The sequence below is a fragment of the Hylobates moloch genome, unplaced genomic scaffold, assembly GCF_009828535.3.
Source record: "Hylobates moloch isolate HMO894 unplaced genomic scaffold, HMol_V3 SCAFFOLD_8, whole genome shotgun sequence".
Taxonomy (NCBI): Eukaryota; Metazoa; Chordata; class Mammalia; order Primates; family Hylobatidae; genus Hylobates; species Hylobates moloch.
In genome coordinates this window covers 81,448,908-81,470,826 of record NW_026652283.1, presented here as the reverse complement: position 1 = coordinate 81,470,826, position 21,919 = coordinate 81,448,908, and the positions used below count along the sequence as shown (strand labels likewise).

Here is a 21,919-nt window from a genome sequence, read left to right as displayed (position 1 = left end):
TTAACAAAAGGAAACCCAGAAACAGAACAGAACAGAATCATTAATTCCTAGGGCACCCAAGGAAGCAGAGGACTCCTTTTTTTTTCTTTCTTTTTTTTTTTTTTAAGGAAACTAGTTGTATCTCATTCCCTAATGACTAAGGATGTTGAGCATCTTTTCTTGTGCTTCTCTGCCATCCCTTTGTCTTCTTTGGTGACTTGAATGGTCAAATTTTTTGACTATTTTAAAATTGAATTGTTTATTTTCTTATTGAGTTTTGAAAATTCTTTATGTATTACAAATATCACTCCGTTATCAGATAAATTTTGTAAAAATTTCTTCCCTGTTTTTAACTTATACTGTATTTTCATTTACTTAACTGTGCCTTTCAAATAGTTTTTAATTTTTATGAAGTAGGTCACAGGATTTTTTTCCCCATGTTTTCTTCTAGAAGTCTTATAGTTTTCATATTTACATTTCACATTGAGGCCTATGGTACATTTTGAGTTAAATTTTGTATATGGTGTAGTGATGTGGGTCTAAGCTTCTATTCCTGTACATTGACCCCTAATTATTACAGAATCATTTGTGTAAAAAGTCATCTGCATTCTATTGAATTGCTTTGCACCTTTGTAAAAAAATCAACTGACCATATTACATTTGGGTTTATTTCTGGGCTGTTCTGTTCCATCAATTTGTAAGTCTATCCATTTTGCCAATACCATCCTATCTTGATTACTGTATTTGTACAGTAAGTTTTTTTGAACAGGGAGTCTCTCTCTGTCGCCCAGGCTGGAGTGCAGTGGTGTGATCTTGACGCTCTGCAACCTCCACCTCCTGGGTTCAAGAGATTCTCCTGCCTCAGCCTCCCCAAGTAGCTGGGACTACAGGCACATGCCACCACGTCCAGCTAATTTTTTTTTTGTATTTTTAGTAGAGACGAGGTTTCACTATGTTGGCCAAGCTAGTCTTGAACTCTTGACCTCAGGTGATCCGCCTGCGTCGGCCTCCCAAAGTGCTGGGATTACAGGCATGAGCCACCGTGCCCAGCCGTAAGTCTTAAATAAGGTAATATGAGCCCTCCAACTTGGGTCTTTTCCAAAAATGTTTTTGTTTGTTTTGTTTTGTTTTTTTGAGACAGGGTCTCATTCTGTCACTCAGGCTGGAGTGCAGTAGTGCGATCGTGGCTCACTGAAGCCTCGACCTCTCAAGCTCAAGCAATCCTCCTGCCTCAGCCTCCCAAGTAGCTGGGACCATAGGTGCAAGCTACCACGCCTGCCTAATTTTTCATTATTATTATTTTTTGGAAAAACAGGGTCTCCCTATGTTTCCCAGACTGGTCTCAAACTCCTGACCTCAAGCAATCCTCCCACCTTGGCCTCCCAAAGTGTTGGTATTACAGGCGTGAGTCACTGCGCCTGGCCTTGTTTTGTTTCTTTGCTTTTCCATATAAATTTTAGAATCAGTTTTTGATTTATACTAAAATTCTTGATGGGATCTTATTTGCAACTGCATATAAGACTATATAGATCAATTTGGGGATGTACAACTTTTTCTGAAAGTCTCTGACTATATCTAACATTTTAGCAACCAGCCTAGCTCTGCAGTCACCTTGCTGACCCAAGAATTCAGAGATATTATTCCTAAGACAATAAGTGAATATCTACAGTATCTGCTACTAAAATAAAAAATGGAAGATTTTACTTTGGAAGACCACAAACATGCTGTCCAACCCCTTAGTCCTCATAAATACAAAGCAGAAATCTTTCACACAAGCTTCTCATTGAAAAGATCACTCATTCTGTTACTTAAGAGGAACAGCCAAAGAGAACAATCTAAAAGAACAAGGCAGTCAAAAACCAGAATATAATTTAAATAAAAGAAGGAAATAAAGGAAGGAAAGACAATAGAATTCTATTAAATACCCACTATGTAACATATATCCTGCTAAGTCTTCACAAACTGCATTTTACTTATCCAGAGAGATGCCATAAATATGCTCCATCTCACATTTGGCATAAGTAAATTCCCTTTTACATTCACACAATAAGCTTATAAGATTTATTCTTCCTTGCTCAAGAAAGAATGCATATTTTTAAAAACTTGCTTCATTAAAGAATGCATATTATAAGAAAATGGAAATTACAAAAACTGATATCCAGCGAGTGGTATAAGAGCAGCTATTAGAGTGATGAAACCTTTTAAAATTTGATAACCAGCGTTGACAAGGGTAATTTCATTACATCATTTGGGGGAATGTAAATAGGAATAACCTTTTTATGAGAATTTGGCAGCCTATCAAATTCTGCAATACTCAACTCAATAATCAGTTTTAGGTATTTAGTTCACAAAGAGACATAAAAGTATAAAAAAGTGAATATAAACAGAATGTTTATTATGGCATTGCTTAAAAACAGCAAATGTCCACCAACAGATTCATTATAATATTGTAAAATAGTACACAGTAATAAAAGAAATGAGAGTACTTCGTGTTACCGATACAGGAAGATAACAGGTATCTAACAGCTAAATATAGATAAAGGCCAAGACACCCTAGGGTATGCCTATAGTCCCAGCTATTAGGGAGGCTAAGGCAGAGGGGTATCTTGAGTCCAGGAATTTGAGACCAGCCTGGGCAACATAGTGTGACCCCATCTCTAAAAATAAATAAATAAATAAGTAAATAAATAAATAAATAAATAAGCAAGCTGGGTGTGGTGGCACACGCCTATAGTCCTCATCTCTTAATAAAAAATAAAAAATAAAAAAAAAAAAGAACCTGGCCAGGTGCGGTGGCTCAAGCCTGTAATCCCAGCACTTTGGGAGGCTGAGGCAGGTGGATCACTTGAGGTCAGGAGTTCGAGACCTGCCTGGCCAACATGGTGAAACCCCGTATCTACTAAAATACAAAAAATTAGCCGGGCATAGTGGCGTGTGAATCACAACTACTCTAGAGGCTGAAGCACGAGAATTGCTTGAACCTGGGAGGCAGAGGTTGCAGTGAGCTGAGATCACGCCACTGTACTCCAGTCTGGGCGACTGAGCAAGACTCCATCTCCAAAAAAAAAAAAAAAAAAAAAAAAGCTTCATTCCCATATATTTACCTATGTGATTAGGGTTTCTTCACTATGATAGCTACAAAAACAGGAAAAATTGCTCAATCCTATTTAATCAGAGAAAGAAATATTGATCCGCAAACCCATGATTTAATTGAGAAAAATAACAGACCCCATCATCTCATAAGAAAAGCATTTCCAATAAAATTCAACTTTTATAGTAATAACATCAAAAATCACAACGTATGTGGGCCGGGCACAGTGGCTCACGCCTGTAATCCCAGCAATTTGGGAAGCCGAGGTGAGCAGATCACTTGAAGCCAGGAATTCGAGACCAGCCTGGCCAACACAGTGAAGTCCCGTCTCTACTCTTCTTGAAACAAATAGGATTAAGTGAAAATGAAGGGAGATTTAAAAAAAACATAATACATGTGATAGACTGATAAATTTCCTCTGGACTAAGTTAAAACACAGAACCTTTGTCACAGGAACTTTAAAAATTAAAATTTAAGTTTACATACATATTTAGTAGCAGAAACATATTAGCACAATCAAGAAAAAACTTTCAAGCATAAAAATGTATTACTTTAGGATAAAAGTCTGAGACATGTTATGGAAATAAGAGTTCAAGGACTCAAAAGAAGAATTTAAATTTCCAATGATAAAGAACAGCTTGTTCGTATATTTTTAAACTAGATGATGGAAACCAACATGCTATATATTTAGAAGCATTTGGATACATTTAGCAGAATGAGGTAACTTATTTTTATGTGGCAAAAGTAAAACATTCTCAAAATTACATGTTTTACAACTAAACTTTTGCTACAAAATTTTAGATGTAAACTTAATGTACAAAGAGACAGAATTTATCAGAATTCTGAGTATGTGACCAAAAGTTAAGACCACTACTTTAGACCAAGTTAAAAACAAAGCTTGATATATACTGACAGAAAGTTTTCCAGGATAATAAAGTAAAAAAAGCAAGTTAAAATTCATATGGTTTGATTCTTGTATGAAACTAAAGCCACTAAATTTTTTATTGTATGTTTGTAACTGCAAAGAATAAAGTCTTAAAAGATCTACCCTTCTTGAGGAAATAAATAAGATTACGTGAAAATGAAGGGAGTTGTTCTTTGTTTTTTGTTTGAGACAGGGTCTAGCTCTATCGCCAAGACTGGAGTGCAGTGGCGCAATCTTGGCTCACTGCAACCTCTGTCTCCCGGGTTCAAGCGAGTCTCCTGTCTCAACCTCCCAAATAGCTGGTAGCTGGGACTACAGGCGTGCACCACCACTCTCAGCTAATTTTTTTTATCTTTATTAGAGACAGGTTTTCACCATATTGGCGAGGCTGATGTCAAACTCCTGACCTCAAGTGATCTGCCTGCCTCAGCCTCCCAAAGTGTTAGAATTACAGGCGTGAGCCATGGCACCCGGCAAAGATTTTGACTTAATTTTTAAGAGAGAGGGTTTTGCTCTTGTTGCCCAGGCTGGAATGCAGTGGTATACTCACTGTAACCTCAAAATGCTGGGTTCAAATGATCCTCCTCCCTCAGCCTCCCAAGTACATGAGACAACAGGTGTGCACCACCACAGTTCACTAATGTATTTATTTATTTGCGACGGAGTCTCCATCTGTCACCCAGGCTAGAGTGTAGTGGCACAATCTTGGCTCACTGCAACTGCCGCCTCCCAGGTTCAAGCGATTCTCGCGCCTCGGCCTCCTGAGTAGCTGGGGCTACAGGCACGTGGCCACCATGCCTGGCTAATTTTTTGTATTTTTAGTAGAAACGGGATTTCACCATGTTGGCCAGGCTGGCCTCTAACTCCTGACCTCAGGTGATCCACCTGCTTCAGCCTCCCAAAGTGCTGGGATTACAGGAGTGAGCCACCACGCCCAGACAATTTTATTTTTATAAAGACAGGGTCTCACTAAGTTGCTCAGGCTGGTCTCAAACTCCTGGGCTCAAGTGATACTCCTGCCTCAGTCTCCCAAGTAGCTGGGACTACAGGCGTGAGCCACCACAATCAGCCTCGTCCACTGAGCTTTAATTCAATACTACTTTATTTATTTTGTTGCTCAAATTTTTCCAGTGTTGGCTACTGGGAACTCCTTCAGTTGACTCCTGTGTCCCTTTGACACACTATCTCTGTCATTGTGGGCTTTGGAGCATAACTCCTGAACAGTCTTTTTATAAATGATCTGTGCAATTAAAGGTAAATTTTTTTTCCAGTGAAGAGCATAAATAATGAGAGATTTAATTGCGAATAATATGCATAATGGGAGTCTCATTTGCACACACCTGTTTACTTTCTCCCTGCCTTTCCTCCTGCCTCAGCCTCCTGAGTAGCTAAGACTACAGGCATGCACCACCACACCCAGTAAATTTTTTATTTTTTTTTTTCTTTGTAGAGATGCAGTCTTGCTGTGTTGCCCCGGCTGGTTTCAAACTCCTGGCTTCAAGTACTCTTCCCGCCTCTGCCTCCCAAAGAGCTAAGATTACAAGTGTGAGTCACCATGCTCGGCCTCCCTGGTATTTTTGACCTAAAATGTGCAAAAGGGAATTTCTGATTCATAAAATGTGACTTTCATATAAGATGCAGCAGAACACATTTCAACTGGCTTGGAAACCAGAAAATTATTCAAAATCTATTTGCTTAGATACTAAAATAGTAGGTGAAAGTTGGATTAGGTACAGGATATATACAGAGCCTCAAAATATCTCCTCACCAATTACTTATTCATTACAAAGAGAAAAATATAAATTTTACAGTAAAGAGGCTGGGCATGGTGGCTCATGCCTGTAATCCTAGCACTTTGGGAGGGTGGGGAAGAGCAGATGGCTTGAGCCCAGGAGTTCAAGACCAGCCTGGGTAACATCGCAAAACCCTGTCTCTATAAAAAAAAAAAAAAATACACAAATTAACCAGGTGACCAGGGGTGGTGGCTCACGCCTGTGATCCCAGCACTTTGGGAGACCGAGGCAGGCAGATCACACGAGGTCAGAAGTTCGAGACCAGCCTGGCCAATATGGTGAAAACCTGTCTCTAATAAAGATACAAAAATTAGCCAGGTGTGGTGGCACACACCTGTAATCCCAGCTACTTGGGAGGCTGAGGCAGGAGAATCACTTGAACCCAGGAGACAGAGGTTGCAGTGAGCTGAGGTCATGCCACTGCCCTCCAGACTGGGAGACAAAGTGAGACTCCGTATAAAAAAAAAAAAAAATTAGGCTGGGCGCAGTGGCTCACGCCTGTAATCCCAGTACTTTGGGAGGCAGGGGTGGGTGAATCACCTGAGGTCAGGAGTTCGAGACCAGCCTGGCCAACGTGGTGAAACACCATCTCTACTAAAAATACAAAAATTAGCCAGGCATGGTGATGCATGCCTATAATCCCAGCTACTTGGGAGGCTGAGGCAGGAGGATCACCTGAACCTGGGAGGCGGAGGTTGCCGTGAGCCAAGATGGTGCCACTGCACTCCAGCCTGGGCAACAGAGCAAGACTTAGTCAAAAAAAAAAAAAAAAAAAAAAAAAAAATTAACCAGGCATGGTGGTGCATGCCTGCAGTCCCAGCTACTTGGTAGGTTGAGGCTGGAAGACTGCTTGAGCCTGGGGAGGTCAAGGCTGCAGTGAGCCAAGATTGTGCCACTGCACTCCAGCTAGGGTGACAGAGTAAGGCCCTGTCTCTAAGTAAATAAATAAAATAAATTTTTTTTAATTAGAAAAAAAATTACAGTAAAGAAAACAGGCAGACACTAACAAGTGATGAAAGTTATTATCACTAATAATGTGATTTAGTGACATCATGTGCTTCCTGATGTGGTGCACTGAGGACACATCATATTTACATAGTACTACTGCAAAAAATGTGTAACTTGAATCTAATTATGAGGAAATGCCAGGCAAACCCAAATTAGCGGACTTCTAAAAAATAACTTGCCCATACTATTCAAAATATTAAGGTCATGAAAGACAAAGAAGAGCTGAGGAATGTTCCAATTAAAGAAGACTGAAGAGACATGAAAATTAATGTGATTGCAGATTCAATTGCACACAAGAAGAAAAAAATTAGAAAGGAATGTGTTGAATCTGTTGGGACAACTGATGACAATGAAATAAGGTTTGTGGATTAGACAGGAATATCTCATCAACATTTAACTTCTGATTTCTATCATCGTATTCTTGTAATGTGCTAATGCCTAGTTCTTTGGGTAAAGAGGTGTGAGTTCTGCAGTTTGTTCTTAAATAATCCAAGGGGAAGGAAGTATATGTAAATATAAAGAGAATGATAAAGCAAATGTGCAAAACAGTAACAATTAATAAACCCAAGTAAAGGGTACATGGTAGGTTCTTGGCTCTGTTCTTGCAGTGTGAAGTTCAACAAAGTTATTTGCTTGCAGAATATTATTTAAGAGATGGGGTCTTTGGGGTCTTGCTATGTTACCCAGGCTGGACTCAAACTCCTAGGCTTAAGCGATCCTCCCTCCTACTAAGTAGCTCGGGTGGGGCTACAGGTACATACCACCATCCTGGCTTGCTTGCAGAATATTTTTAGCAATGAAGTGTTTTTTTGTTTGTTTGTTTTGAGATGGAGTCTCACTGTGTCGCCCAGGCTGGAGTGCAGTGGCACAATCTCAGCTCACTGCAACCTCCACCTCCTGGGTTCAAGCAATTCTCATTTCTCAGCCTCCTGAGCAGCTGGGATTACAGGCACACACTACCACACCTGGCTAATTTTTGTATTTTTAGTAGAGGTGGGGTTTTGCCATGTTGGTCAGGCTGGTCTCAAACTCCTGACCTCAGGTGATCCATCTGCCTTGGCCTCCCAAGTGCTGAGAATACAAGCTTGAGCCCCCGGGTCCCAGCCCCCTGCTTTTCTTTCAGACCAGGGTACTATTATTATGAACTATACATTTTGGTACGATATTTTTTTCCCCAAAAAGAACTATTAGTTATGAGATAAAAGTCTATTTTCAAATCAAAGTCAGAAAGTAATTATTTTTGCAAAAATACTACACTAATTTTTTATGCATAGATATAAACTTCCCTAAATATGATCATGAGACTATTAAGAGGGTTTAGGATTAGACAAGTATGCCTACCTTAAATAAATATCTACCATTTTGGAAACACAATTGCTTGTTAGTCTGTACATTAACACAACCCAAACCTGAACAAACTGACAAACAAAAAACATTTCAATTCAGTGTAATAAGCAATGATTACACATCTATCATGTGCCAAGAGCAGTGACCTCTAATGCAGATCTGGCCATGTTTCTCAGTACCCCTGCTCCCTCAGTTTCTCACAGACCATGAGATTCTTCATAATTTCACTTGATCTGCTTCTCCGTGATTCTCTCTGGTCACTTGTCACTGTAACCTTTGATTTCTTAACCCTGAGAAACTTGAGGTTGCTAGTAAACTTTGATTATGCTGTGCCTTCCTGCTTTTGCTAAATGTGTCATTCTCTATGAAATATAGTAGTAAACAAAATATTATTTCTGTGCTAGAGCATGTTAATAAGTGTAAGATAACAAATAGCTTAATTATGATCTTACGAGTACCACAGAGGAAAGAGGAAAGTTCAGGGAAGAAAAGCACTCACCAAGAGGAAGATGAAAAGAAAGGCTGGCAGGGTGTGGGGGTAGTGGGAGGTCTAGAAAGGAAAGGGAACAGAAGTCAGGGAATGTTCTGGAAAGTTACATCTAAATCCAATCTTAAAGGATTTTAGAACAACAACTCTAGCAAAAGCTTTATATAACATCAACCTCCAGCCCAGAACCGTCCTCCAAACTCCTTATTTGTCTATATATCTTCTCCATTTGGATGACTAGCAGGTAACTCACTGTGAACATATCCCAAGCTAAATTTCTTCTCTTCCCTTCAAATCCTACTCCTTCTGTAGCTTTCCCCATCTCAGATGATGGCAATTCTTTCCTTTCAGTTGCTCAGGCAAAACCCCTGGAGTAATACTGGATTTGTCCTTGGCAACATCAAGGCCTTATACTTTAGGCAAGAGAAGTTTTGGGGTCATGCATATGTTAAAAGTCTGATGAGAGTGAATTCAAGAGGAAATGGAAGGAAAGAAATTGGTGACACGTAGTAGATACGTCTCTTTAAAAGAAAGCAGCTGGGCGCGGTGGCTCACGCCTGTAATCCCAGCACTTTGGGAGGCCGAGGCGGGCAGATCACGAGGTCAAGAGATTGAGACCATCCTGGCTAACACGGTGAAACCCCGTCTCTACTAAAAATACAAAAAATTAGCCGGGGTGGCGGCACACATCTGTAGTCCCAGCTACTCGGGAGGCTGAGGCAGGAGAATGGTGTGAACCCGGGAGGCGGAGCTTGCAGTGAGCCGAGATCGCGCCACTGCACTCCAGCCCGGGCGACAGAGCAAGACTCCATCTCAAAAAAAAAAAAAAAAAAAAAAAAGCAAAGCGAAAAGGTAGATGAGATGGATGTGAGATTCAGACAGGATTTTTTTTTAATGATAAAAAAATTATAGTATGTTTCATGCTGGTGAATGACCCAATTGAAAGAAAGGAACTGATGATGCAGGAGACACAAGAGATAACTGTGACAGCAGTGGCCTGAGTGACAGCATGAACAGTTCACCCATAATAGAAAAACAGCAGAAAATAAGGGCATAGATGAACATGGGTTAGAGGGAAATATGTAGTGGGACCATGTGGAAGTTCTGATTACGCCAATTAATTTATGAATATGATTTATGAATATGAACAGGAGAGCAAGTGCCAGCAGTTTCAGAGAGTAGATGTGAAATAGTTGTCTAGGAAAGTGAAATATTTTACAAACTCATGTGAATTAGTGGCAGAGTCCCTCAGTTTGTGCTCTGTATTGAAATGAAGCAAGATTCTTTTACATTTCCTGAACATATGTCTAATAATTCTGCTTTTTGAATTTAAAAGATGTATTTTTAGTTTTTAAAAACTATCAGTAGGCCGGGCGCGGTGGCTCACGCCTGTAATCCCAGCACTTTGGGAGGCTGAGGCGGGCGGATCACAAGGTCAGGAGTTTGAGACCAGCCTGACCAACATGGTGAAACCCCATCTCTACTAAAAATACAAAAATTAGCCGGGCGTTGTGGCAGGTGCCTGTAATCCCAGCTACTCAGGAGGTTAAGGCAGGAGAATCACTTGAACCCAGGAGGTGGAGGTTGCAGTAAGCCAAGATCGTGCCCTTGCACTCCAGCCTGGGTAACAGAGCGAGACTCCGTCTCAAAAATAAAAAAATAAAAAAAAAATAAAAACTATCAGTGAGACACTAGATCAAGTAGAAAGTATGTGTTCATGAAAAAGGTATAGTTTCACAGAAAGAACAGGGGTTTATTTTACTTTCTTTTGTTGATTCCCTCTCCCCAGGAGATGTCAGATTCCCACAGCAGGCAAATCAGCTTGGCAGAGAAGTAGCAAGAACCTGAGAAGGCATGTGTGCTGTGAGTCAGCCTTGGGCAAAACAGCCAGGTCTCAATGCAAGGGAACCCTCTGGTGCTGTCAGACCCATGCCAACACTGCCCTCTACTGGCCAGTTAAGCTGGTTGCAATTTTCTGCAAAAGAAGGGACCAGTCTGTTAAGGAGAAATTCTGCAGTATCTATTAATAGTTGTTACTTAGGCCCTTTTCCATGGATTAGTGTTTCTCAATCATGCATGTGTAGCCGAGTCACCTATTATGGCTTGTTAAAACAGACTGCTGGTGTGTGGCAGGATGCAGCGTCTCCCACCTGTAATCCCAGCACTATGGGAAGTTAAGGCAGGAGGATCACTTGATCCCAGCAGTTCAAAACCAGTCCAGTCCAGGCAACACAGTGAGACCTTGTCTTTACTAAAAATGCAAAAAACTTAGCCAGGCCACTGCCCTATGCTAATTTCTTATTCTATGGGAATAAGCTTTTAGCTTCAAAGGCCTTATAGAATGTTGAGGAGAAAGCATTTTCTCAACTTCAGAAGAACTATTTAATCACACAGAGAACAGAAAAATTAAGTGACTTGTTCCATAAATGTGCTATTTGTGTCTGAGGGTCAATACTGAGCTAGATGATCATCTGAAAGAACAAGAGTCACAGATGTGTTGCTTCGTCATTCACATCTAAGAGAGAGTTTCTATCTTTTGTCTCCCTCACCTAGAAAATAGGGCCATATAATGCTGATAATGAACAATTAAGGAAAACACCATTTTTTAAGGAAAAAAGTCAGGTAGTACATAATTTTCTTTTTCTTTTTTTTTCTTATTACAGCCATGGTGCAAAACAAGTAGTACATATATCCTGAAAAAGTATTTGAGAATTGTTTCCCAAGGTGATAGGCATTTTAGAAGAAGAGTTTGACAGCAATTTTATTTCTAGGTATTGGTATTTAGATGGTTTACAGAGGCAATGCTAAGATAAAATACTTGTAGAAGCAAGAATAAGTTGAAGGGAACAGAAAAGGAATAAAGGTCGGGGGGGTCTTGTGTTGCCAGGTATGAAGGCAGAAATCATACTTAGAGAAAAAAGCAATTTTCCTACTTTGTCATAAATGCCATAAAAGCAGCCCTGCTTTCTTACCTGTCATTTTATAAGTTGAAGACAATTAGGGTGGACATGTAAGAATTAAAGGAAATAAAACACCATTGTCCAAAGAGTTCTATTATGTGTAACCTACTCAACCGTCCCTTCTATATCTAGAGGCAAGAAAATAGTTGATAAACTTCCACTGGTTGGCCTAAGTAAGCCTGTTGTAAGAACATATCGAGAGCACTAGGCTGGGTACGGTGGCTCACACCCGTAATCCCAGTGCTTTGGGAGGCTAAGGCAGGAGGATCGCTTGAGGCCATGAGTTCCAGACCAGCCAGAGGAACACAGTCAGAATGTCACTATAAAAATATAAGGATAAGCAAGGCACGTGTACCTGTAGTCCAAGCTATTCAGAAGACTGAGGCAGGAGGAACCTTTGAGCCCAGGAGTTAAGTTAGATGTTGCAGTAAGCTATGATTGTGCCACTGCACTCCAGCCTAGGCGACATGGAAAGATCCTGTCTTTTTTTTTTTTTGAGACGGAGTTTCGCTCTTGTTGCCCAGGCTGGAGTGCAACAATGGCACGATCTCGGATCACAGCAACCTCTGCCTCCCGGGTTCAAGTGATTACTCTTGCCTCAGCCTCCTGAGTAGCTGGGATTACAGGTGCCCACCACCACGCCCAGCCAATTTTTTTGTTTTTAGTAGAGACAGGGTTTCACCATGTTAGCCAGGCTGGTCTCGAACTCCTGACCTCAGGTGATCCAGCTGCCTCAGCTTCCCAAAGTGCTGGGATTATAGGCGTGAACCACTGCGCCCGGTAAGACCCTGTCCTCAAAAAAAAAAAAAAAAAAAAGTGTCAGCAATCAGCAATAGTTTACTGAACCTCATCTAAGAACAAAATCAAACTTAAAGTTAGATGTATAATAAAACATTAATGAAGTCTAGGGCCCTTCCATCACTTCTAAAGACGTATTCAGAAGAACATCTTGTTTAGAATGTTCTCCAGGAACAACACAAATATGAAACCTGTCATTATGGCAAAAACCATCAGTCCGATAATGTATAAAAATCAGACCCACAGCAGAGAAGTCCCCATTCATAAAGAACTCACTAATTGCACCAGATTTCTACAATACTAAATAAGGCGGCTTCTTTCGTTTCTCTTATATGATGTCTCCAAACAGCCATCACCCCTTCCTTTTATTCTTAGTTAAGACTTCTACAACTTTTAGGAAGCTGGTATGGAAAAAATGTAGTAATTTACAACCTATCATAATTATAAACTTTATTATTATTATTATTTTTAGAGACAGGGTCTCTCTCTGTCACCCAGGCTGCACCACAGTGGTGCTATTATGGCTCACTGTAGCCTCGACCTCTGGGGCTCAAGTGATCGCCTCCTACCTCAGCTTCCTGAGTAGCTCGGACTACAGGCGCACACTACCATGCCCAGCTATAATTACAAACTTTAAACATGGTATCTTCAACGAGTTCGTGGAAAATGCATTCTATGAAAAAACTATTCATGGATGTCAAGGGAGTTTTTTTTGCATCAAAATACCTCATACTCCAGCCTGACCAATATGGCAAAACCCCATCTCTACTAAAAATACAAAAATTCGCTGGGCGTGGTAGCACGTGCCTGTAAGCCCAGCTACTCAGGAGGCTGAGGCAGGAGAATCTCTTGAACCCAGGAGGTGGAGGTTGCAGTGAGCCGAGACTGTGCCACTGCACTCCAACTTGGGTGACAGAGAGACACCCAAAAAAAAAAAAAAAAAAAAAAAAAAAAAAAGCTCACACTAACTTGTTATAACACGTCTGAACAGGATCTAGTTCGAAGCACTAAAAAGGATAAAACATCAGTTTGAAAAGAGCCCCTAACAAAGCAACATGAATTCTGCTAAAATTGAAGCAAAAGCAAATGGTAAATTTATGGTGAAGCTTGGATGAAAGAATGGTGAAATCACTGATGCTTTGTGTAAAGTTTATGGGGATAATGCCCCAAATAAATCAGTAGTTTACATATGAATAACTTGTTTTAAGACATCAGCCAGATGCAGTGGTCCGCACCTATAGTCCCAGCTACTTGGAAGGCTGAAACAGGAGCATCACTTGAGCCCAGGAGTTCAAGGCTGTAGTGTGCTATGGTTACACCTGTAAATAGTCACTGTACTCTAATTTGGGCAATGTAGTAAGACCCTGTCTCAAAAAAAGAAAAAAAATAAAGGAGGAGATGATGTTGAAGATGAAGCCCACCGTGGCAGACCACCAATATGAATTTGAGAGGAAAAAAGAATGATCTAATTGAAGAGGATTGACAATTAGCAGAAACAATAGCCAATACCACAGACATCTCAATTGGTTCAGTTTATACAATTTTGGCTGATAAATTAAAATCGAACAAACTTTCCACTCAACTGGTGCCAAAACGGTTGCATACAGATCAGCTGCAAAGAGCAGAGCTTTCGATGTAAATTTTAAACAAGTGGGATCAAGATCCTGAAGCATTTCTTTGAAGAATTATAACAGGAGATGAAATATGGCTTTACCAGTATAATCCTAAAGACAAAGCAAAATCAAAGCAATGGCTACCAAGAGGCGTAAGTGCTCCACTCAAAGCAAAAGTGGATCAATCAAGAGCAAAGACAAGAGTTTTTTAGGATGCTCAAAGCACTTTGCCTGTTGACTTTCTGGAGAGCCAAAGAACGATAACATCTTCTTATTATGAGGGTGTTTTGAGAAAGTCAGCCAATGCTTTAGCAGAAAAAACAGCCAGGAAAGCTTCACCAGAGAGTCCTTCTCCACCAGGACAATGCTCCTGTTCATTCCTTTCATCAACAAAGATAATCTGTGACAGTTTTGATGAGAAATCATTAGGCATCCACCTTACAACAGTCCTGATTTGGTTCCTTCTTTTTTGTTTCCTAATCTTTAAAAAAATCTTTAGTAGCAACAAAAAATTAAAAACTTAAAAAAAAACTTTAAAGGGCATCCATTTTTCTTCATTTCTTCATTTTTCTTCATTTAATAATGTAAAAAAGCCAGGCACAGTGGCTCACACCTATAATCCCAGCACGAAAGAAAAACAAATATTTACTCCAAAAAATTTGGATTCCTTAATGAAAAACGGGAAAGTCTATTCTCTCTTAATCCATAATGGATGGTGGAGACATTTGTTCTTTGACTGACTAACATAAACAAAGAAAACCTAGTATGAAGAAAGGAATGATAAGACGTAAATATTGCAGCAACTAGTCACGGTTGAGATGCTCTTCCCATCCTAATATTAACGTACCCTCATCAGTCATAGGTGAAAGAAGCTAGCTGCTTTTCATTTTCTAATTTCCTTTAACTGTGCATTGTTTCCATCATCTGGGACTGAGCCTAGGTGGATAAGGACAGTGAGGCGGTAGCAGTAGATTTTCTTGTGCTTCATCTTGAGTTATTTGATCCATGTAACATTAACTTGGCCCAAGAGGAGGAAAGTTTTTAAGACATTATTTTATTTATAAAAAATTAAATCCTCCCTGCTATTTTTGATATGTAAATAACTTAAAAGTTCAGGCCAGGCACGGTAGCTCATGCCTGTAATCCCAGCACTTTGGGAAGCCAACGCACGTGGATCACCTGGGGTCAGGAGTTTGAGACCAGCCTGGCCAACATGGCGAAACCCCATCTCTACTAAAAATACAAAAATTAGCCAGGCATGGTGGGGCATGCCTGTAATCCCAGCTACTGGGGGGTTGAGGCAGGAGGATCGCTTGAACCTGGAAGGCGGAGGATGCAGTGAGCAGAGACTGTGCCACTGCACTCCAGCCTGGGCAACAGAGCAAGACTCCATCTCAAAAAAAAACAAAAACAAAAACAAAACAAAACAAAAAACAGTTCATTAACTCAGAAAGACTACTCCAGAAATTGGCGAGTGGTTACTCCAAGAAGGAGAACTGTCTGGCTAGGGTGTAGCGATTGGGAGAATTCGTTTTACTGTATATCCCTTTGGACCAATTGGATTTTGTACATGTGCATTTGTTAGCCTGTTCAAAAAATATATGAGTTTCTGGAAAATTGAATTAAAGGATAAAAATAAAATATGAACTTTACTTCTCAACATAAGCTTTTTCAACGTCAAGACACTTTTGTAAGCAATGATAGCAATTTTTTTTTTTTTTTTTGAGACAGAGTCTCGTTCTCTCGCCCAGGCTGGAGTGCAGTGGCACGCTCTCCACTCACTGCCACCTCCGCCTCCCAGGTTCAAGTGATTCTTGTATCTCAGCCTCCTGAGTACCTGGGATTACAGGTGCACACCATTACCCCTGGCTAATTTTTGTATTTTTAGTAGAGGCGGGGTTTCACCATGTTGGCCAGGCTGTTCTCAAACTCCTGACCTCAGGTGAGCCACCTGCCTTGGTCTCCCAAAGTGCTGGGATTACAGGCGTGAGCCACTGCACCTGGCCTGGAGTAAATATTTATATGGATATAATTAGATCTTAAACTCTCGGTAGTTTTTTAAATGAGTTGTGGTCTGCCCCACTCCCCTCAACACACAAATTAAACATATATTAAGGAAGCAGGTTTTCTTCTTCCACTTAGGCTGTAGAAAGCCAAAAGCAATGTCACTCCCACTCTAACAACAAGAAACAGCCAGATCAACTACAAAAAACTTGAATTCATTGGAAAGCTACCCAGTAGTATGAAATCCAAAGAAAAACAAGCCCCTCCAGGAAACATGGGAGGTGAACACCAGCTCTCCTGTGTCAGAGCATGTGCAGAAGAGACATTGGATACCCTACAAGTAGGTAAGAAAAATTCAAGTAAAAATTGTAGTGATTTGTCAAAGGTAAATGAAGGCTAGCATGAGACTATGGGGCCCCTCAAATCCACAGACACAAAGGGAATTCACACTCATTTGCAGGACTGTCTTCACAGATGTCTGCCGCATGCTCACAGGAAAGACTGGAAGCAGGGTGAGGGACCAGACAGAGCCTCCCTCCGTGGTACAGACCTGGAGAAGGCCACCACCATTAAGGGAAAAGCATGAACCCCTCCCACTGGGATCTTTCTCTCCTGGGGAAGGAGTACCGAACCCTGTCAGCCCCAGAGCACACAGGAAGACTGGCTGTAGCTAGGGAAAGAGTAATAGAAACATACTTTATAGACCTGAGAGAGGAGCAAGAAAAACTCCTCATCCGGGATCCGACACCAATACCATTAGAAGATGCTACTACTGTGAGAAGGATAATAACATTGAGAAAGACCCAACCCGTGAGATTAAGCACAGGATTAAGCACAAAATGGGACAATAAAAAAACAAACTCTGCCCGCCACCTGGCTAGAACTCTTCTGATAAAAGAGGGAAAAGAGCATGGACAAGGACCCCTCTGAGGCACGGGTACACAGGGAAGGCTGAAAGAGTGGAGCAAGCACATTAAAGAAATACCTTCCAGGGCCTCAGTCCCCACTCTAAGCACAGAATTAAAGGGATTGAAGACAGTGGTACACTAAAGGCAATTACGGTAACGACAAAACCCAAAACTAGCTCAACTCCTGTTAAAATGACTAAACTCAAGAGACATGCCTATTTCCAACCACAATACCTTTTGGCCTCAGCCTACTATTTTACATGTGAGATCCAGCATTCAATCAAAAACTAAGATACACACACACACACACACACACACACACACACACACAGAGCAATAAGACTGAGAGATGACCCAGATTTTCAAATTATCACACAGAGATTTAAAACAACTATGATTAATATGTTAAAGTCTACAGTAGAAAAGGTGGAAAACATACATGAACAGATGGGAAATTCTGGCAGAAATAAGGAAGCTTATAAGAAAGAGGCAAACAGAAATGCTAGAAATTAAAAACATAAAAAATGCTAAAGTAGATAATGCCACTGAAAGCTCATCATTAGATTCAACTCAACTAGGAAAAGAATCAGGGAACTGGAAGATAGGTCAAAAGAAAGTATCCGAAGTAAAAAACAGAAATAAAGAGAGAAAAAAACTAACAATGCATCCAAGAGATACAAGACACTATCCAACAATTTAACAAAAATATAATTGGAATCCCAGAAGGAGAAGAGAAAAAGAATGGGGCAGAAGAAATATTTTATTTATTTTTTAAATTTTATTATTATTATACTTTAAGTTTTAGGGTACGTGTGCACAACGTGCAGGTTTGTTACATATGTATACATGTGCCATTTGGTGTGCTGCATCCATTAACTCATCATTTAGCGTTAGGTATATCTCCTAATGCTATCCCTCCCCCCTCCCCCCACCCCACAACAGTCCCCAGAATGGGCTATTCCCCTTCCTGTGTCCATGTGTTCTCATTGTTCAATTCCCACCTATGAGTGAGAACACGTGGTGTTTGGTTTTTTGTGCTTGCGACAGACTGGATTAAGAAAATGTGGCACATATACACCATGGAATACTATGCAGCCATAAAAAACGATGAGTTCATATCCTTTGTAGGGACATGGATGAAAATGGAAACCATCATTCTCAGCAAACTATCGCAAGAAGAAATATTTTAAAAGATAATGGCCAAAAATTTTCCAGACTTAACCACTTCAAAAGCACAGATCAAGAAGCTCAGAGAAGCCCAAGCAGAAAAATTCCAAAATACCATCTAAACACAACATATTTAAACTGCTAAAAAAAATAAATAAAGATAAAATCTTAAAGGCAGACACAAAGAGGAATTCACAAAGGAAATATTTTAAAATATTTTTAAATGAATGAAAATAAAATACAACATATCAAAATCCATGGGACACAGCTAAAATGGTGATTAGAGGGTAATTTATAACATTAAGTAATTACATTAGAAAAGAAATGTCTCAGATCAAAACCTGATTTAAGCTGTCACCTTAAGAAACCAGAAAAAGAATAAATCAACTTAAGTAAACAGAAGAAATGAAAAAATAAAGATGAGAAGAAATTAAAAACAGAAAGACAATACAAAAAAAATTAATGAAACCAAAAGCTGGATCTTTCAATACAATTGATAAACCTCTATCTAGACTTATCAAAAAAAAAAAAGAAAGAAACATCACAAATGACTAATATAAGAAATGAAAGAGGGGACATAATAGATCCTACAGACATTAAAAGCGTATCTCCATTAATCTGCAACATTTATGCCAGGAAACGGACCAAGGAATTCCTTGAAAGATACAAACTACCAAAGCTAACTTAAGAAACAGATAACTGGAATAGTTCTATGATCTCTGAAAGAAACTAAATTCCTAGTCTAAAAATCCGACAGAAAATTCCAGGCCCAGATAGCTTTATTGATGAATTCTATCAAACACTGAAAAGAAGAAAAAATATCAATTCTATGCAAACTATTCTAGAAAAGAGAAAGAAGGGAACACTTCCCAATTCATTTTATGAAGTCGGCATGACCCCAATTCTAAAACTGGACAGAAGACATTATGAGAAAACTACAGACCAATTCCCTTGTGAACACAGATACAAAAATACTCAACCAATTATTAGCACATCTGATCTAGGAAAATGGCAAATTTCTCTTAAAAGCTTTAATTATGCTTTAATCCTGAGCTGGGATGACCCCAAAGACAATAAATGGCATCTGATTCCAGTCTAAATGAAATTCTGATATAACCGCAGAATTTTATTTAACTTTTCAAAGCTACTTTCAGAGAAAAGGCACAGTAGACAGTTTAATTTAGGAAATTAAGAAGAAGATTCTATGGTTGTCAAAACATTACAGAAGAAACATTAGGGTTAAAAGTTATCTACAGACTCATGAACGCTCACTCAAAGGGTGGTAAGTCTACCTTCTCGGTATCTCACAAAGAAATATAAAGTTACTAGCCTACACTAAAAAAACTCAGCTCAATTCTCAGTTTCCAAGATTATGACCAAATGCATAATCCCTAACCTGCTTTCTGAACATATATAAGCAGTCTGGTTTAAATACTTACCTTCAATCTGGCTAGTCTCTGAGCACGGTTTCTTCTTTGACTCTGAGTTCCCGGTTTTCTCATCAACATCCAGGAGAGGAATATAGTCTGTTTTTCCAACAGTTTCTCCCACAACATCATCAAAGGCCTCTGCCTCTAGTGTGGCAATGAAGTCCCGCTTTATCTCTCCCTCAATGTCTGGAGATGGCTCTGTTAATGCATCTGCAAGACTGAGGTCGGCCATTCTGCACTGCTGCAACTGCCTGGTGAAGAGGAAAAAGATCTTTTATGTAATGAGCACTGTAAAAGGAAAAACATTTCTAAAACTCTTGTCAATTGTTTGAAACAAACAAAAGAATCAAAATCTAAGATTTTACAGCTAGAAGAGGCTCCCTCATTTGAAAGATGAGAAAAATAAAGCTAAGAAATGCACAGTCTCACCCAAGGTAACTCACTGCTAGTTACTCTTTTCTCACATTTCTGGGGGTGGAGGGAGGTGGTGGTGGCAGGACAAAGCAATTGCAATTGTGTCCTTTCTATTTATAAGAAAAGTGAGGTGCAAAAAAACCCACAATCAACATATCCAAAGCTATAGACAGTAAGATTCAAATCAGGTCTTTACATAGTTACATTACTATTGGACAAATGAAATCAACTTTCTTGACCAAAGACTGTGAGTATGGATCTTATCTTGGAGTAAGGACCTGCTTCTTCATGAAATCACCCGTGGATAGCCCTGTCAACCAAACTACTTAGCCCTGCCAGCATAAAAAAAAAAAAAAAAAGACACATTTCCCTCAATTAGCTAAGGGAGATGGTCCCTCTCTGTAGTCACGTATATTACCGTTTTTATAGACTACCAGCTTCTTAATTACATAATCTGCAGTTAAGAAGTAAATCTACTGGCAGCCATAAAAAAGAATGAGATCATGTCCTTTGCGGGAACATGGATGGGAAGCGGGAGGATATTATCCGCAGCAAACTAACGCAGGAACAGAAAACCAAATACCACATGTTCTTACTTATAAGTGGGAGCTAAATGATGAGAACTTATGAATACAAAGAAGGAAACTGCAGACACTGGGGTCTCCTGGAGGGTGGAGGGTGGGAGGAGGGAAAGGAGCAGAAAAGATAACTACCAGGTACTGGACTTAATTGAAATAATCTGTAAAACAAACCCTTGTGACATGTGTTTACCTATGCAACAAACCTTCACGTGTACCCTTGAACCTAAAATAAAGTTAAAAAAAAAAAAAGTAAATCTATAAGCAAACCATAGGTGAATAGCCTAGAAAATACAGAAATAATGTAGTAAAAAGAGCCAAAGGGGCCAGGTGCAGTGGCTCACACCTGTAATCCCAGCACTTTGGGAAGCCAAGGCAGGAGGATCACTCGAGACCAGGAGTTCAAGACCAGCCTGGCCAACATGGTGAAACCCCATCTCTACTAAAAATACAAAAATTAGCAAGGCATGGTGGTGGACGCCTGTAATCCCAGCTACTTGAGAGGCTGAGGTATGAGAATCGCTTGAACCCGGGATATGGAGGTTGCAATGAACCGAGGTTGCGCCACTGCACTCCAGCATGGGCGAGAGTGAGACTCCGATCCCCCCACCAAAAAAAATTAAAAAAAAAAAAAAAAAAAAGAGTCAAAGGCCTGCAATAAATTGAGCACCATTCAAATGCAGGGCATAACAGGAAATAAAGTGTGCAAGGTACTACACCTGCTTTCAAAAAGTCTAACAGAAACTCCAAGAGACTCCATAGGATAAGTTGACACATAAGCTATGTTGTTGACAAGGTAAATACAAGTCAAACAGATCCTTAGTTGCATAGTGTAATGGGTACTACTTGTGTTTGTCCAGAAATCTATTCTTCCTATCTCCCCTAATACAAACCAATCCCTACCCCTACGGGGGGTAGGGTCAATCACCTACACTCTATAGATTGACAAATGACAATCTAGTCATTTCTCAATGACTAGAGTTGGGTCAATCAGAAGTCAAGAAGAAGACAGTTGGAAAGGACCATTTATTGACTACACACTGGAAGAAAAGTCCATGAGTGACAACTATTTAGTTGCCTGGTTGACTACTTCAAGTCTAAGTGAACGGCCTTCATCTTTCTTTTGCCTAATTTAGCCAATCTATTTCTGTTGTTTACAATGGAAGAATCTCAACTAATACACAGTCTTTCTCCAACACAAACTTGAAAAAGTCAAAATATACTATGATTCAAGCCACTTAATTGTCAGGCTTTCCTTTCAAGCTCTTCTCCACTGTCTACCTCTCTCCAACAAATGCACTTAGGAAAAAGAAATAGAATTCAAGCAAGGAATATGGTCCCATCTTCCTTCCTTCCTATTCTATCTTCATCTTTGTTCCCACACACTCCTCTCCTCCCACTTACATGCTGTGAAGCT

General features: G+C 39.9%; 1 protein-coding gene across 26 annotated transcripts in view; it reads right to left on the bottom strand.

Moving 5' to 3' along the window:
- MAP4 (microtubule associated protein 4) overlaps positions 1–21,919 on the bottom strand; it is a 258,274-nt gene that overhangs the window by 146,068 nt on the left and 90,287 nt on the right. For all 26 annotated transcript variants that reach the window (XM_058443148.1, XM_032161716.2, XM_032161729.2 and 23 more), the window contains exon 2: positions 19,520–19,761. In XM_058443148.1, coding sequence (XP_058299131.1) covers positions 19,520–19,742 — 223 coding nt within the window. In that variant the 5' untranslated portion in view covers positions 19,743–19,761. The remainder of the gene's footprint in view (positions 1–19,519; positions 19,762–21,919) is intronic.